This window comes from Stenella coeruleoalba (assembly GCF_951394435.1).
Source record: "Stenella coeruleoalba genome assembly, chromosome: 1".
Taxonomy (NCBI): domain Eukaryota; kingdom Metazoa; phylum Chordata; class Mammalia; order Artiodactyla; family Delphinidae; genus Stenella; species Stenella coeruleoalba.
The window spans coordinates 154146374-154165065 of record NC_137169.1 but is presented as its reverse complement, the minus strand read 5'-3'; the positions used below and the strand labels follow the sequence as shown (position 1 = coordinate 154165065).

Sequence of the window (18692 nt, the reverse complement as noted above, 5' to 3'; positions counted from 1 at the left end):
ATATTTCAATTCTCAGAAAAGCACAAAATAGTAGTCACATTTTAAAAATGAAAAATATGAAGTTCAATAACAGAAAAGGAAAAAACAATTTTCTTCATTTAAGAAAACCTAAATCAACTTAAATGATTCAGCACATAATATAAATACACCAAAAAAAAAAAAAAAACAAAGAAAAGTATAAACAACTAGGAACTGTGTACCTATATTTTGAATTTCAAAGAGAGGGAAGACATTATGGTAAGAATACTGGCAGGGGAAAAACAGCATATTGAATGCATAACAGCAATGAATTAATATCTACGATGTTTTAAAAATGAAAGTTTATCTCGTGTACTCTATATCTAGCCATGTTGTCAGCATACACACAGGCAACAAAAGTTACTGACACATATGCAAGGGCTCAGGTACTCAACTGTAACCATATATAATCTGGAAAACCTGCTGGAAGAAGTATTCTAGTTTTAAAATAAATGACAAATACAAAAATATTAACAAAAGTAAAAGTTAGTAATGTACTGATATATACAATTATCATATATAAATTAATAATTTTCATATGTACAAACAGTAATCAGTTAGTAAATATAATGGAAGGGAGAACCCACATATAATAGTTACACAAAATAAAATAACTAGGAATATGCCTAATATGAAGCATTCAGAGAAATGTGGGTTCAAGATGGCAGTACTGAAGACCCTGAACTCACATCCTCCCATGGACACAACAAAGCTACAACTACATATGAAATAATTCTTTTGGAAAAGGACCTGAAAACTGAATGAACAGAACCTCCTCAACAAAGGAAAAGGAGAGCTTCAAGACAGGAAGAAAAGGCAGAGATACTGGCTTGTCAAGGAAAAACCCACATCTCAGCCACAGCAATCCACAATTAGGAGGGATCACAAAGGTATGGAATTCTCTCTGAGGAGAAAGGGATTCAAGTTACACATCAGGCACTCTAACCCTTTGATCCTGAACAGAAGAGACAAGCCCCCAAAATGCTTAGCTTTGAAAACCAATGGGGAATATGCCCAGGAAAACTACATAACTGCAGGGGGCATAAAACCTGTTCTTAAACATCTTATGTACAGACTCATTCAACCCAAAACCAGCACAAAAAGAACAGAACAAAAAGTACACAGGGAGACTGGCCAAGACAGCAGACTAGAAAGACCCTGAGCTCACTCCTCTCATGAGCACAACAAAATCACAACTATCTGTAGAACAGCCATCAATGAAGAACACTGGAACCTACCAGAAAAGATCTTCTACAACTAAGACATAAAGAAGGAACCACAATGATACAGGTAGGAGGGGTGGACTCACAATATAATTAAATCCCATATCCCCCAGGGAGGGGGGAGACCCACAAACTGTAGAATAATTATATTGCTGAGGCTCTCCCACAGGAGTGAGAGTACTAAACCTCACATGAGACTCCCCAGCCTGGGGTTCCAGAACCAAGAAGAAGAGACCACACAGTATTTGGCTCTGAAGGCCAGCAGGGCTTAATTACAGAGCCCCACATGACTAGGGGAAATAGAGTCTTCACTCTTAAAAGGGAGCACACAAAACCCTACCCACACCGGGACCAAGGGCAAAAGCAGTAATTTGGTAGGAGCCTGGGCCAGACTTACCTTCTGGACTCGGAGAGTCTCTTGGAGAGGTGGGGAATCTTGGGAACAAAGACACTAGTGGCAGGCATATTGAGAAACATCCAAATATGTGAAAACTGCTGGATCATTAGCACGAAGACCTGGCCCCACCCAAACCCTGTAGGCTCCAATGCTGGGATGCCTCAGGCCAAACAACTAACCTGGTACGGACCCATCAGCAGACAGGCTGCCTAAAGACTTCCTGAGCCCAGAGTCACCTCTAGGCATGCGCCTAGACACAGCCCTACCCACTAGAAGGCCAAGACCCACCTCCACACAATAGCGAGTAGGCACCGGCCCTGCCCTCCAGGAAGCTTGCACTAGCCTCTAGACCAGCTTCACTCACTAGGGGGCAGATGCCAGAACCAGGAAAACCAGTATCCCACAGCCTGCGGAATAAGACCGCCAACAGCAAGCCAGACCCTACACTGTGGCCAGCTGGGCCCTGGCCCTGCCCACTAGTAGGCCATCACAATTTTCAGGACACCTTGCACCACATACATAACTGTGTCAGGAACTAGCCTTCCCTCACCAACAATCTAAAACGAGCTATGGGATCCATGGGCCATGCAGCCAGGCTCCAAGAAACAACTCTGCCTGCTAGTAGTCCTGCACTAACCCCAGGATCTGGCTTCACATGCCAGTGTGTGGGCAACAGCCCCTGCACAACCTAGACTCCACCCACCAGTGAGCCAGCACTAGCCCCGGGGTGCCTTAGGGTTCTGCAACCAGCTGCCTCATGACAAGGCACCATTAAACAGCAGCCAGCAACATCCACACAAGGTAGGACCTTCCAACCAACTGGACTAGGGGCCAGTAAAGCCTACCAGACCACCCATATAAGTCAGACCACCACAACAGAAGAACCCATGCATCCCTCTTTGGGGGAAGCCCTAGAGCATACAGCTGGAGTGACAAGAGGGAAGTGCACTGCTGCGACACATAGGATGTCTCCTAGAGAAGGCCACTTCTCCAAGGTTGAGAAACAGAAATAACCTAAAACATAAAAATACAAATAGGGAGTTAGACAAAATGAGGCAGCAGAGGAATATGTTCCAGACAAAGGAACAAGATAAAACCCCAGAAGAACTAAGTGAAGTGAAGACAGGCAATCTACCTGAGAAAGACTTGAGAGTCATGATTGTAAGATGAGCAAAAAACTAGGGAGGAGAATGGATGCACAGAGCAAGGAGTCAGAATTTTTAACAGAGTTATAAAATTTAAAGAAGAGCCAAACAGAGATGAAGAATACAATAACTGAAATGAAAAATATGCTAGAAGGAATCAATAGTAGACTAAATGATATAAAAGCACAGATCAGTAACCTGGAAGACAGAGTAGTTGAAATCACTGCCATTGAACAGAAAAAAAGAATTAAGAATGAAAACAAACAAGGACAGTTTAAGAGACCTCTGGGACAACATCAAGCACACTTATATTCACATTATAGGGGTCTCAGAGGGAGAAGAGAGAAAGGACACTAGAAAACATTTGAAGAGATAATAGCTGAAAACCTCCCCAACATGGGAAAGGAAACAGTCACCCAAGTACAGGAAGTGCATAGAGTCCCATACAGAATTCATCCAAAAAGGAACACATAAAGACACATTGTAATCAAAATGACAAAAATTAAAGATAAAGAGAGCATATTAAAGGTAACAAGAGAAAAGCAACAAATAACATAATAGGGAACTCACATAAAGCTATGTGCTGATTTTTCAACAGAAACTCTGCAGGCCAGGAGGGAGTTGTATGATATATTTAATGTGGTGAAAGGAAAAAAACTATAACCAAGAATACTCTACCAAGCAAGGCTCTCATTCAGATTTGAGGGAGAAATCAAAGCATTACAAATAAGCAGAAGCTAAAAGAATTCAGCACCACCAAACTGGCATTACAACAAATGTTAAAGGAACTTCTCTAGGTGAAAAAGAAAAGGCCACAACTAGAAACAAAAAAATTACAAAATGAAAGAGCTCACTGACAAAGGCAAACATACAGGAAAAGTAATAAATCATCCACAAACAAAACTAGTAGGGAAGTTAACAGATGAAAGTAGTAAAATCATCTGTAACCACAATAAGCAGTTAAGGGATACAGAAAACAATTAGAGGTAAAATATGATATTAAAAACAGAAATCGTGAGGGGAAGAGAGGACAAATGCAGGCTTTTAAAAATGCATTTGAAATTAAGAGATCAGCAACTTAAAACAATAATTCATATATATATAATATAATATATGTATATACACACATATACATATATATATATATATATATATATAGAGAGAGAGAGAGAGAGAGAGAGAGAGAGAGAGGGAGAGAGAGGGAGAAAGAGGGAGACTGCTATACAAAAACCTCACAGTAACTGCAAACCAAAAAATCTATAACAGATATATACACAAAAAAGAAAAATGAATCCAAACGTAACACTAAGATAGTCATCACATCATAAGAGAAGAAAAAAAAGGGGGAGGGAATACCAGTAATTACCATAAATGTAAATTAAATAAATGTTCCAACCAAAAGACATAGAGTGGTTGAATGAAGAAAAAAGACCCATATATATGCTGCCTCCAAAAGACTTACTTCAGAACTAGAGATACATACAGACTGAAAGTGAGGATATGGAAAAAGGTATTCCACACAAGTGGAAATGAAAAGAAAGCCAGAGTAGCAATATTTATTTTGAATAAAATAGACTTTAAAATAAAGACTGTTACAAGAGACAAATAAGGATACTATATAATGATCAAGTGATCAATGCAAGAAGGAGATATAAAAATTGTAAATATATATGCACCCAACATGGGAGCATCTCAATATATAAGGCAAAAATTAACAGACATAAAAGGATAAATCAACGGTAAAGCTTATTGTTTTAGGGGACTTTAACATCCCACTTACAACAATGGACTGGAAATCCAGGTGGAAAATCAATAAGGAAATACAGGCTGTAAATGACACATTAGACCAAATGAACTTAATTGATATATAGAGAGATTTTCACCCAAGAGCAGAGAATACACATTGTTTTCAAGTGCACATGGAACATTCTCTAGAGTAGATTAAATGCTAGGCCACAAAACAAGCCTTAGAAAATTGAAATTATATCAATCATATTTTCTGACCAAAATGCTATGAGACTAAAAATCAACCACAAGGAAAAAAAGGCAGAAAACACAAACGTGTGGAGGCTAAACAATGTGCTACTAACCAACCAAGGAATCACTGGAGAAATCAAAGAGGAAATCAAAAAATACCTAGAGACAAATGGAAACAAAAACACGACGATCTAAAACCTACGGGACATAGCAAAGGCAGTTCTAAAAGGGAATTTTAGATCAATACAGTCTTACATCAGGTAACAAGAAAAATCTCAAACAACTTAAACTTACACCTAAAGCAAGCAGAGAAAGGAGAACAAACATAACCCAAAGTTAGTAGAAGGAAAGAAATAAAGATCAGAGCAGAAATAAATGAAATAGAGACGAAGAAAACAATAGAAAAGATCAATGAAACTAAAAGCTTTAGTTCTTTAACCAGATAAACAAAATTGATAATCCTTTAGCCAGACTCAACAAGAAAAAATAGAAGAGGGTGCAAATCAATAAAATCAGAAATAAAAAAGAAGTTACAAGTGACATCACAGAAATATAAAGGATCATGAGACTACTATGAGCAACTATATGCCAATAAAATGGACAACCAAGAAGAAATGGACAAATTCTTAAAAAGGGACAATCTCTTAAGACTGAACCAGGAAGAAATAGAAAATATTAACTGACAAATTACCAGTACTAAAATTGAATCAGTAATTTAAAAATTTTCAACAAGCAGAAGTCCAGGACCAGATGGCTTCACAGGTGAATTCTACAAAACATTTAAAGAAGAGTTAACACCTATCCTTATGAAAGTATTCCAAAAAATTACAGAGGCGAGAACACTTCCAAACTCATTCTATGAAGCCAGCATAACCCTGATAGCAAAACCAGACAAAGATATCGCAAAAAAAGGAAAATTACAGGCCAATCTCACTGACGAACATAGATGCAAAAATCCTTAACAAAATACTAGCAAGCTCAATCCAACAACACATTAAAATGGTCATACAACATGGTCAAGTGGGATTTATACCAAAGATGTAAGGATTTTTCAATATCTGCAAATCAGTCAATGAGATACATCACATTAACAAATTGAAGAATTAAAACTGTATGGTCATCTCTATAGCTGCAGGAAAAGCTTCTGACAAAATTCAACAGCATCTATGATAAAAACTTTCCAGAAAGTGGGCATAGAAGGAATGCACCTCAACATAATAAAGGCCATATATGACAACCCATACCTAACATCATACTCAATGGTGAAAATCTGAAAGCATTTCTTCTAAGGTCAGGTACAAGACAAGGATGCCTGCTTCCACCACTTTTACTCAACATAATTTTGGAAGTCCTAGCCACAGCAAGCAGACAAGAAAAAGAAATAAAAGGAATCCAAATTTGAAAGGAAGAAGTCAAACTGTCACTGTTTGCAGATGACATGATACTATACATTGAAAAGCCTAAAGATGCCACCAAAACTACTAGAGCTCATCAATGAATTCAATAAAGTTGCACGATACAAAATCAATATACAGAAATCTCTTCCATTTCTATACACCAACAATGAAATAGGAGAAAGAGAAATTAGGGAAACAATCCCATTTATCATCACATCCAAAAGAATAAAATACATAGGAATAAACCTATCTAAGGAGGAAAAAGACTTGTACTCTGAAAACTAGAAGATGCTGATGAAAGAAACTGAAGACAACACAAACAGGTGGAATGATATATGGTGGTATTCTTGGAGTGGGAGAATCGATATTGTTAAAATGACCATACTACTCAAGGCAATCTACAAATTCAAGGCAATCCCTATCAAGTTACCATGGGATTTTTCACAGAACTAGAAAAATAATTTTAAAATTTGTATGGAAACACAAAAGACCTCAGATAGCCAAAAATCTTGAGAAAGCAGAATGGAAATGGAGGAATCATGTTCCCTGACTTCAGAATCTACTATAAAGCTACAGTATTCAAGAGTATGGTACTGACACAAAAACAGACACACAGATCAATGGAACAGGATAGAAAGCCCAGAAATAAACCCGTGCAGCTATGGTCAATTAATCTACGAAAAAGGAGGCAAGAACAAACAATGGAAAAAAGTCTCTTGAATATGTGGTGCTGGGAAAACTGGGAAGCTGGATGTAAAAGAATGAAATTAGAACATTAGCTAACACCATATACAAAAATAAACTAAAAATGGATTAAAGACCTAAATGTAAGTTTGGATGCTATAAAATTCCTGGAGGAAAACACAGAACACTCTTTGACATAAAGCAGCAATATTTTTTTTGATCCATCTCCTCGAGTAATGGAAATAAAAGCAAAAATAAACAAACGGAATCTAATTAAACTTAAAAGCTTTTGCACAGCCAAGAAACCATACACAAAATGAAAAGAGAACCTATGGAATGGGAGAAAATATCTGTAAATGATGCAACTGGCAAGGGATTAATTTCCAAAATATACAAATAGCTCATATAGCTCAATATTAAAAAATAGAACAATCCAATCAAAAAATGAGCAGAAGATCTAAATAGACATTTCTCTAAAGAGGACATACAGATGGCCAGCAGGCACATGTAAAGATGTTCAACATCTCTAGTTATTAGAGAAAGGCAAATCAAAACTACAATGATGATCAAACTACAATGATCAAAATTACCTCACACCAGTCACAATGGTCAACATCAAAAGTCTACAAACAAATGCTAGAGGGGGGTTGTAGATAAGGGAATCCTCCTACACTCTTTGGGGGAATGTAAACTGGTGCATCCACTATGGAGAACAGTATGGAGGTTCCTTAAAATAACTAAAAATAGAGCTACCATATGAGCCAGCAATCTGACTCCTGGGGATATATCCGGAAAAGATGAAAACTCTAATTTGAAAAGATATAAGCACTCTAATGTTCATAGAAGTACTATTTACAACAGCCAAGACATGGAGCAACCTAAGTGTCCATTGACAAATAAATGGATAAAGAATAGGTGGTATTTATACAATGGAATATTAGTCATAAAAATGAATAAAATGTCATTTGCAGTAACTTGGATGGAACTAGAGATTATCCCAATAAGTTAGACAGAGAAAGACAAATATCATAGGATATCACTTATACATGGAATCTAAAAAAATGATACAAATGAACTTATTTACAAAACAGGAAAAGACTCACAGACATAGAAAATAAACTTATGGTTACCAAAGGAGAAGGCAGGGGGAGGAAGGGATAAATTAGGTGTTTGGGCTTAACAGATGTACATTACTATATATAAAATTGATAAACAACAAGGACCTACTGTATTGCACAGGGAACTATATTTGATATCTTGTAATAATCTATAATGAAAACGAATCTGCAGAAGAATATTTGTATATATATATATAACTCAATCACTTTGCTGTATACCTGAAACTAACTCAACATTGTAAATCAACTATACTTCAATTTAAAAAAAAGTACACAGATCATAGGTATAGGATACCCACTTACTAACCTTGAAGCATCTGCCAGAGAGACAGGAACCAGGTGGAATACCCCCCTGGAAATGAATCACTGATTTGAGCCATTTATGTGATCGCTGGTTACCTTGCTAATACTGGCACTAGAGGGTGCCATTTTGGAAATGTCCATCTCTTAGCACCAGTGGGCATGCCTCACTAAGAGCCCTGCTGGATTAGCAATAGCCCCATCTACCAGTGCCCTTTGGCAGCTGCTCCCAGCAGCTAACCTGGGATCCAGACTCATCCACCAGTGCCACACAGCAGTCAGGATTCCACCACAACAGTAGGGTGCATGCAGCACACATAGGGGAGACCCCTTGAACTCCTGGATCTAGTGGCCAGGCAGAATTGTACTTCTGAGTCCCAGGAGACATCACCTAAATAAGGCCACTCCTTCAAGACTGGGAGAGATAGCTAATACACCTATTAGTTAGAAACAAATAAAGAAAACTAGGCAAAATAAAGAGATATTGGAGTATGTCCCAATTGAAAGAGCAAGATAAAGATGCTCACTGAACCTGGAAGTAGAATAAATACACACAGTGAGAAGTTCAACAAAGAGACAGAAAATATTAAAAAGTACCAAATAGAAGTTATGACATAATTAAAAATACACTAGATGGGATCAACAGCAGACTGCATGATGTAGAAGAATTTGGTAAGCTGAAAGACAAAACAATGGAACTAACACAGACAAGAGTAGAAAAATGAAAAAAGAATTTTAAAAAGTGAAGACATCTTAATAGAGCTTTGGAACAACATCAAATGAAATATATGCATTATAGGGGTCCTAGAATGAGAAGAGAGAAAGAGCCAGAAAAATTATTTGAAGAAACAGTAGCTGAAAACTTCCCTAATCTGGGAAAAGAAATAGACATCCAGGTCCAGGAGGCCCAGAGAGTTCCAAATAAGATGAACTCAAAGAGACACATATTAAGACACATTATAATTAAAATTGTAAAGTTTAAGGATAAAAAGAGTATCCTAAAAGCAGCAAGAGAATAACAACTTGTTACATATGAAAAGAAACCACATAAGGCTATCACAGATTTTTCAGCAGAAACTACAGGTCAGAAGGGGGTGGATGACATATTCAGAGTGCTTACGGGAAAATACTTCCAACCAAGAATATCACACAGAATTGAAAAAGAAGTCAAGATTTTCCCAGATAGACAAAAACAAAAGGAGTTCATCACCACTAAACCATCCCTACAAGAAATATTATGAAGACTTATTTAAGGTGAAAAGAAAACGCACTAATTAATAATAAGAAACATATGAAAATAAAAATTTCACCGGTATAGATAAATATATACTACAGGAAGTGGATCAAGCGTTTATAAAGCAAGCATAGTGGTTAAAAGACAAGTAAAAATAACTAAAATTATAATAATTAATTAAAGGATGCATAAAATAAATAATGTAAAATGTGTTATCATGAGTAAAACGTTTGTCCAGGGTAGGGGGGTGGGAGAGTAAAAAGATAAAAGTTTGGAATGTGTTCACATTTAAGTTGCTACCAACTTAAAACAGTCTACCATTTAAACAGGCTGTCATATGTGAAGCTCATAATAACCATAAGAAAAAAACTTGTAGTAAATACATAAAAGAAAATGAGAGAAAGAATCTCAACATAATACTAAAGAAAATCAACAAAACACAAGGGAAGAGATAAAGAGGAAAAGAAAAGAACTGAGAGTAACTATAAGAACAGCCAGTAAACAATAAACAAAATGGCAAAATACATGATTATCACTACTTACGTTAATGTAAATGGACTAAATTCAATAATCAAAAGACACAGACTAGCTGAATGGATTAAAACACAAGACCCATCTATATGTTGCCTACAAGAGACTCACTTCAGAAGAAAGGACACACATGGACTTACAGTGAAGGGATGGAAAAAGATATTCCATGCATATGGAAATGAAAAGAAAGCAAGAGTAGTTATACTCATATCAGACAAAATAGGCTTTAAACAAAAACTATAATAAAAGACAAAGAAGAACACTACATAATGATAAATAGGTCAATTCAGCAAGAAGATATAACCTTTATAAACGTATATGAACCCAACAGAGGAGCACCAAGATATATAAAGCAAATATTAATGGACTTAAGTTGAAAAATTGAAAGCAATACAACAATAGTAGGGGACTTTAACACCCTACTTAAATCAATGCATAGATCATCTAGACAAAATAAGGAAACAGTGGATGTAAATGACACATTTACATCATATACTTAAGAGATATATACATTCTGATACATATGTTTCATCTCAAAGCAACAGAATACATATTCTTCTCAAGTGCATACGGAACAATATCCAGGATAGATCACATGTTAGATTGCAAAGCAAGTCTCAAGTAATTCAAGAAGATTGAAATTATGTCAAGTATTTTCTTTTACCATAATTGTATGAAACTAGAAGACAATCACAAGGAAATAAAGAGAAAAAACACAAAAAATGGTGATTAAATAAAATCTATAATTAAATCTAATTAAATAAAATTGATACCAAAGTATCAATGGATAATCAAAGAAATCAAAAGAAGAAAAAAAAATACCTAAAGAGAAATGAGAACATAAATATGACATAGCAAAGTCTATGGGATGCAGAAAATCAGTTCAAAGAGAGAATTTCATAGCAATACACTCCTACCTCATAACAATAATATCTCAAATAAACAATCTGACTTTACACCTAAAGGAATTATAAAAAGAACAAAGGTAAAATTAGTAGAATACACGAAATAATAAAGATCAGAGTGGAAATAAGTGAAGTAGAGATTAAAAAAAACCATAGAAAACACCAATGAAACAAGGAGCTGGTTTTTGAAAAGATAAAATCAACAAAGTAGCTAGACTAACCACGAAAAAAAGAGAGAGGACTCAAACAAATAAAATCAGAGATTAAAAAGGAGAATTTAAAACTGATACCACAGAAAAATAAAGAATCATAAGGACTGCTACAAACAAGTATATGTAAACAAATTGGACAGACTAGAAGAAATGGATAAATTTTTAGAAATATACAATCTTCTAAGACTGAATCACGAAGAAATAGAAAATCTTAATAGACTGATTACTAGTAGGGAAATTAAAACAGTAATTTAAAAATGTCCCAACAAACAAAAGCCCATGACCAGTAGATTTTACTGGTGAATTCTACAAAACATTCAAAAATTTAATATCGATCCTTCTTAAATTCTTCCAAAAAATTGAAGAGAAAGGAAACCTTCCAAACACATTTCAAAAAGCTGGCATTACCCTGATACCAAAATCAGACAAGGTCATCACAAGAAAGAAAGTTACAATCCAAAATCCTTGGTGAACATAGAAAATCATATGATCATCCTGATAGTTGCAGAAAAACATTTGACAAAATTCAACATCAATTTATGCAAAAATGCTCAAGTAAGGGCATATTGAGGGAATGTACCTCAACATAATAAAGGTCATATATGACAAACCCACAATTAACATCATACTGAACAGAGAAAAGCTGAAAACTTTTCCTCTAAGATCAGGAACAAGACAAGGATGTCTACTCTTGCCACTTTTATTCAACATTGTATTGAAGTCCTAGCCACAGCAGTTAGGCAAGAAAAATAAATAAAAGGCATCCAAATTGGATAGGAAGAAGTAAAACTGTCACTGTTTTCAGTTTACATGATACTATATATAGAAAATCCTAAGACTACACCAAAAAACTATTAGAACTAATAAATGAATTCTGTAAAGTTTCAGGATAAAGAATTAATATACAGAAATCTGTTGTGTTTCTATACACTACTAACAAACTATCAGAAAGATAAATGAAGAAAACAATCCCATTTTCAACTGCATCAAAAAAATTAAAATACGTAGGAATAAATTTAACAAGGAAGTGAAATACCTGTACACTGAGAACTATAAGACACTGAGGAAAGAAACTGAAGACACAAATAAATGGAAAGATATTCCATGCTCATGAATTGGAAGAATTAATATTGTTAAAATGCCCCTAATAGCCAAAGCAATCTACAGATTCAATGAAATCCTTATAAAAATTCCAAAGACATATTTTGTAGAACTAGAACAAATACTTCTAAAATTTGTATGGAAACACAAGGGATCCCAAATAGCAAAAACAAGCTTGAGAACAATGAACAAAACCTGAGGTATCGAGTGTCCTAATTTCAAACTATACCACAAAGCCATATTAATCAAAACAGTATGGTATTGACACAAAAACAGACACACAGATCAATGGAACAGAATTGACAGTCCATAAATAAACCCACAAATATATGGTCAATTAATTTACTACCAAGGAGCCAAACACATAAAAGAAAGAAATGACATTATTTTGGTGTCATGAAATGTCATTAAATGGTGTTGGAGAAACTAGACAGCCACATGTGAAAGGGCAAAACTAGATTACTATCTAATATCATACATAAAAACTAATTCAAAATGGATTAAAAACTTGAGTGTAAGACCAGAAATCATAAAATTCCTAGAAGAAAACATAGGTGGTAAACTCACTGACATAGATCTCAGTGATGTTTTGGTGGACCTGACCCCAAAGGTAAGGGACACAAAAGCAAAAATAAACAAATGGGACTAGATCAAACTAAAAATCTTTTGCTCAGTGAAGGAAACCATCATCAAAATGAAAAGGCAACCTACTGAATGGGAGAAGATATTTGCAAATCATATATCTGGTAAGTGTTAATATTCAAAATATATAAAGGATTCAATAACAAAAAAATCTGATTAAAAATGGGCAGATGATCTGAATAGTCATTTTTCCAAGAAGACATACAGATGTCCACAACAGGTACTTGAAAAAGATGCTCAACATCACCAATCATCAGGGAAATGTAAATCAAAAACACAATGAGATATCACCTCACACCTGTCAGAATGGCTATTAGCAAAAAGATAATAAATAACAAATGTTGGCAAGGTTGTGGAGAAAAGGAAACCATTGTGCACTGTTGGTGTTAACTGATGCAGACACTATGAAAAACATTATGGAAGTTCCTCAAAAAATTAAAAATACGGCTTCCCTGGTGGCACAGTGGTTGAGAGTCCGCCTGCCGATGCAGGGGACACGGGTTCGTGCCCCGGTCCGGGAAGATCCCACATGCCGCGGAGCGGCTGGGCCCGTGAGCCATGGCCGCTGAGCCTGCGTGTCTGAAGCCTGTGCTCCGCAACGGGAGAGGCCACAACAGTGAGAGGCCCGCGTACCGCAAAAAAAAAAAAAAAAAAAAATTAAAAATGGAACTACCATATGATTCAGCAATTCCCCTTGTGGGAATTTATCCAAAGGAAACAAAAACACTAACTCAAAAAGATATTTGCACCCCAATGTTCATTGCAGCATCATTTACAATAGCCAGGATATGGAAGCAACCTAACTGTCCATCGTTGAATGAATGTAAAAGGAAAATTTGGTATGTATATGTAAATATATACTGGTGTTGGATTATGCAACCCCTTTCCCTCAGAAGTCCCTGAAGATCATGCAATCCTCTCCCCGTCTCTAAATGGATCACCAGAACCTGCTCCCATACCAAAGCATTAGTCTTTTCTTCCAACTTGCCACAAAATTCTCTTTCAACAAATTATTGATCTAGAACTTCAAATGACCCCTAGAGTTCTTCAAACAACCACTTGATCACCAAATAAGCACAACATAGAAGCCTGGCATGGGTTTCTCTTTTATATTTAAATATCTTCAGATAATTTATGAAGTTAAAATTAGACCTAGCTTTATAATAACTACTTATCTCTTCATGAGCAGTTCTAAAATGGTATGATTAAATTAATCATGCAACCACCAAAGTAGATGCCAGCTACATTCTTGATCGTATTTAACTAGAATCATCTCCCAGATTGATTCATTTTCTGTGTGCAAAATCTGTTATATCTTCAGAACAATCACCAATGCTTCTTAAAATCCAGCACAGAATTTTTCACTCCATGCCAACCAACCAAAAACTAATTTTTCAGCCTGTCATAAATATGACTGAAAATCATGAATGTTCTTTCCCAGATATAATTGATTTTATCTTTTTATATACCTTCTAATGAAGCTTTACAACTTCCTTAAACGGTTGAACAAGCAAATAAAATCAGTTTTTCATATACATTATAGCTAAAATGATATTTCTTATATAAATTATAAACAACGAGTGTTTCTTACTAGCATATTATACCTGTATATTTTCCCTGTTTCTCAGACTATTACTGAAGTACACTTTCAGTCTTAATTTGCAAAAGAACTACTCTTTTGTATCTACTTCACCTTTTGAGAAATGATATTCTTTGCAAATCAGTAGTTCCCTGGTTTTCTGTGACTGTGCCAGTGTTTTCTTAGCACTGGAGTCTTTTGTCTGGTGCTACAGTTTATAAAGTCAGGAATGGCACTGAGCTGAGGCTGAAAGGTAAAACTGTCAAGACCGTGGCTTCCTTTCTCAATAATTATCTCCTTTTTTCACCTAGTAATAATTTGATGCTGGCAGTAGCTGCTTCATCTTTACTTACTTGTTTTATTCCTGTTTAACTTGATAGAATAAGTATTTTAAAAGATCATATATCAAGTGATCAAGGGATGTACACAGACATTTTTTACAGAATTAGAAGTATATTTTCTGGTGGCACGGCCTTATAAAGTTAGCTCAAAATGAGTAAAAATAAAAACTTTGCATCTCCATGTACTATTATTTCTAAATCATTCTAAGGTGGTAATCACCAGAAGCAGGAGTAAAAGCCGTAACATTTTTTTTTTTAAATTGAAGGAATAGTGTCTGTATAGCTAGTGTATTGCCATCTTTCTCTATTATGTCATTCTGTCACTGTAATCCCAATTTTTATGTTATTTTCTTTTGTTTTTTTCAGCATTTCTCTAAACAAAATAATCTCACTTTTATTTCAGTGATGTGAAATATTTGCCACACATGAAGGCTTTTACATGATATTTCTTTAAAGTCATTAAATTCCTCACAATTCAGAATATGTTCTAGGCAATGAAGAAGTGTGCTGGCAGAAACTGTTCTCAAATTGTGGACATTGGTTTTGCGTTGCAGAATACAGAAAATGTCCACCACAATAAATGAGTCCATGGCTGCAATAAGGGTATTAAAAACATAATGTAAGCATGATAAAAAATTGGAATTACAAATAACATTGTTTTCAAACCTCATGCAAAAATGGAGTTAAGGCAAAATTATAAATTAATGAGATTTAGTTCTATGTGTTTTCAAAAGAGAAATTTCATTATTTCATAATCACTTGCTATAAATTATATGTATAATTATTTATGGACATGTATACTGCTCATCCATTCTAACAGTTGCTAATCACCTGAATCAAATGTTATAAAATAGGACATTATATATTGAAAAAATTTTAAAGTAAACTAAATAAAATTTAGTTAAATATACATTGACTACCATAAAATCTGTATAAATGGGAAAAACATAGTTAAAATGTAATTATAATTTTTCAGGTTTGCTTGTTTGTCATGTTAGCCCTGAAAAAACATATTTCTTAAAACCACAAAGAAAATACTTTTATCGATGGGAAAATTATTTATTTACCTGGATCTTCTATGGTTAAGTTCTTTATTAACCATTGAACAATGTCTGACCCTGAAAAAAGAGAAAAAGAAACACACATATATATATACATATATATGAACATCTATTTATATATGTTAACCTTAAGAACTCAACATTTAGCACTCATAAGAGTAGGAATGTTTCTAGTTGTTACAATAACAGATTAAAGATCAGCCACATATGAAGTATTGAAAACAGAGCGTGAATACATTGTTTTTCTTCAGTGAGCCAAGGTGCAATCTAGTCAATTATTAAATATGAAATGTTTAAACATAAAGATTTAATATACTAGTAGTGGATAAAGTGATTCATTGATTTATTCATTTAATGAATGTTTATTGAGTGCCCACTATGTTTCAAGCACAATTCTTAGCATGGCATAACCAATACTTTATAAGATACCTGTCTCATTTCTGGTTTTCCCCATCCAGTCCCTGTATCTACTCTCAAGCCAACCCAAATTGGTTGTCAGTTTTTGGCAACAAATTTGTGTTGTTATAGTATTGTGTCTTTATAATACTATTTTCTTTGACTGAAAGGTCTTTCCACTATTTTCAAGACACTCAAGATTCATTTACACAACAGAACTTCCCTTGACCCTCACCTTTGGCAATGTGTGTGGAGAGCCGTAGGCTGGTCAAAAGGAAAGTAGGGCAGCCAACATTTCTAGTGGGTTGTGATCCAAGATTGAAAGGATAAGGCCTTGAGCTAGTTCAGTGTACATGTGAATTAGAACAAAATTAGACTTGTTCTAGGACCTTGTGACTAGGTCTGGGGTTGGCAAGTGGGAAAATTAAGAGGACTCAAAGTTTACAGTCCAGGAGCATTAGGAATGAACGGAATGGTGAAAATATAAGCAGAAATGGGAGATTCAGGAAGAGGCGCTGATTTACCTGAGATGTTCATTTCTGTTTAATTTGGCTCTCAGCATAATTCATTTCTACATAAAACTGCAAAAAATATGTCATGTAAATAGTTACATATACTTAGTAAGCTGTATCAGGGCTGCATGAATGAAATTTTGTGTGAACTGAAATTCCATTTCTACCTCTCTTGGAGACTGGGTACAGTTGTAGCCTACCCACCTGAGACCTGGCAAATGAGTGATATTAACAATGGCCAAATAATTCTAGTTGCTTAAAGCAGAATAGTTCAAAATTTTTATTGAATAGTTCAAATTAATTTCAAAATAAACTTGATCACCAAGCTTGACAATAATGTCCTAAAACTTATGAAAACAGTTACACCCAACATCAATTTCAATATGCATGCATTTAAAAAATATTAACTTCAAGTATTGAATCTAACTTGTATTCTTTTATAACTGTTCCTTGACAACTGCCGTTGATTTAACTGCATTTGAGAGGATGACTTCAACTAGATCCTAAGGAAGCTCTGAGGGAAGGAAGGAGGGGAAACCATTCATAAGAACACAGATGTTGCAGAATGTTGTGTTTAACTTATTACTTACAGCCTAAGTTATCTTGAGGCATGGTCTTCCCTTTTATAAAAGGGGAAACTCAGTTTTTCAAATGTGTTACTTGACCAATGTAGAATTCCAGGTACCTAAGTATTATTAGCTATCTCCAGGCGCCCTGCTCGTTTTTCACATTTGAGCATCTATTTGGGGAAAATATATGAGCAGCCACTGGAAAATTTCTACTCTTGAAGAGAGCCAAATATTGGTTCCAGGACTATAATTTTTTCTTAATGTGAAAAGTGATTTTAAAATACCTTCAGAAAAGTGTTATTAAAAAAAAATTTTCTTCTGTCTCCCTCTCTCTTTCTCCCTCTCCCCCTACCCTTTCCCGAACAGAAAGAAATACAAAGCAGTCTAATTTGAAATTACATTTAATTCAGGAAACAAGAAATTTATTTTCCTGGCCTAGTTTTGGGTATTTCTGTCACAGTGGTGGTCTCAGTTCACTGTAAAAGAGCCAATGTGATTACCTGTCAGTATCATTATAGTGGTTTTATTGTTGTGGGATCACCCAATATATGTATGGTTTTAACACATTATGAATTATTTTATTGTCAAATGTACATCCAGTTCACCATACTCATCTATTATGCATCTATGACAGCAAGACCTTAACTCCCAGTTGAGAGAGGCAGAGGCAGAGAAAGGGAGAAAAAAAATTCCAGCATCTTATGGAACCAAAAGATTGAAAGAGAAATGCTATCATAGTAATGTTAAAAACTGATTCAAATGGCTTTATGGCCAGGAGGGGTGTAGAAAGGAATTGCCCCTTTCTCCCAATTTCTCAGCTTTATCTTTAAAAAATAAGTGGCAGATCTGCTAAAATTTTCGTGTACAAATGTACATATCCAGGACACTTTAGAGTTCCATTTATCTTTTTTTTTTAACATCTTTATTGGGGTATAATTGCTTTACAATGGTGGTTAGTTTCTGCTTTATAACAAAGTGAATCAGTTATACATATACATATATCCCCATATCTCTTCCCTCTTGCATCTCCTTCCCTCCCACCCTCCCTATCCCAGCACTCTAGGTGGTCACAAAGCACTGAGCTGATCTCCCTGTGCTATGCGGCTGCTTCCCACTAGCTATCTATTTTACATTTGGTAGTGTATATATATGTTCATGCCACTCTCTCACTTTGCCCCAGCTTACCCTTCCCCCTCCTCATATCCTCAACTCCATTCTCTAGTACGTCTGCGTCTTTATTCCCGTCTTGCCCTTAGGTTCTTCATGACCATTTTTTCCCCTTAGATTCCATATATATGTGTTAGCATACGGTATTTGTTTTTCTCTTTCTGACTTACTTCACTCTGTATG

The 18692-nt window shown here is 35.3% G+C and overlaps 1 protein-coding gene across 4 annotated transcripts in view; it reads right to left on the bottom strand.

The window, feature by feature from the left end:
- RGS7 (regulator of G protein signaling 7) overlaps nt 1-18692 on the bottom strand; it is a gene marked incomplete at its 3' end in the record, with an annotated part of 607621 nt that overhangs the window by 161535 nt on the left and 427394 nt on the right. For all 4 annotated transcript variants that reach the window (XM_079925792.1, XM_079925793.1, XM_079925794.1 and 1 more), the window contains one exon: nt 15872-15922. In XM_079925792.1, the coding sequence (XP_079781918.1) occupies nt 15872-15922 (51 nt within the window). The remainder of the gene's footprint in view (nt 1-15871; nt 15923-18692) is intronic.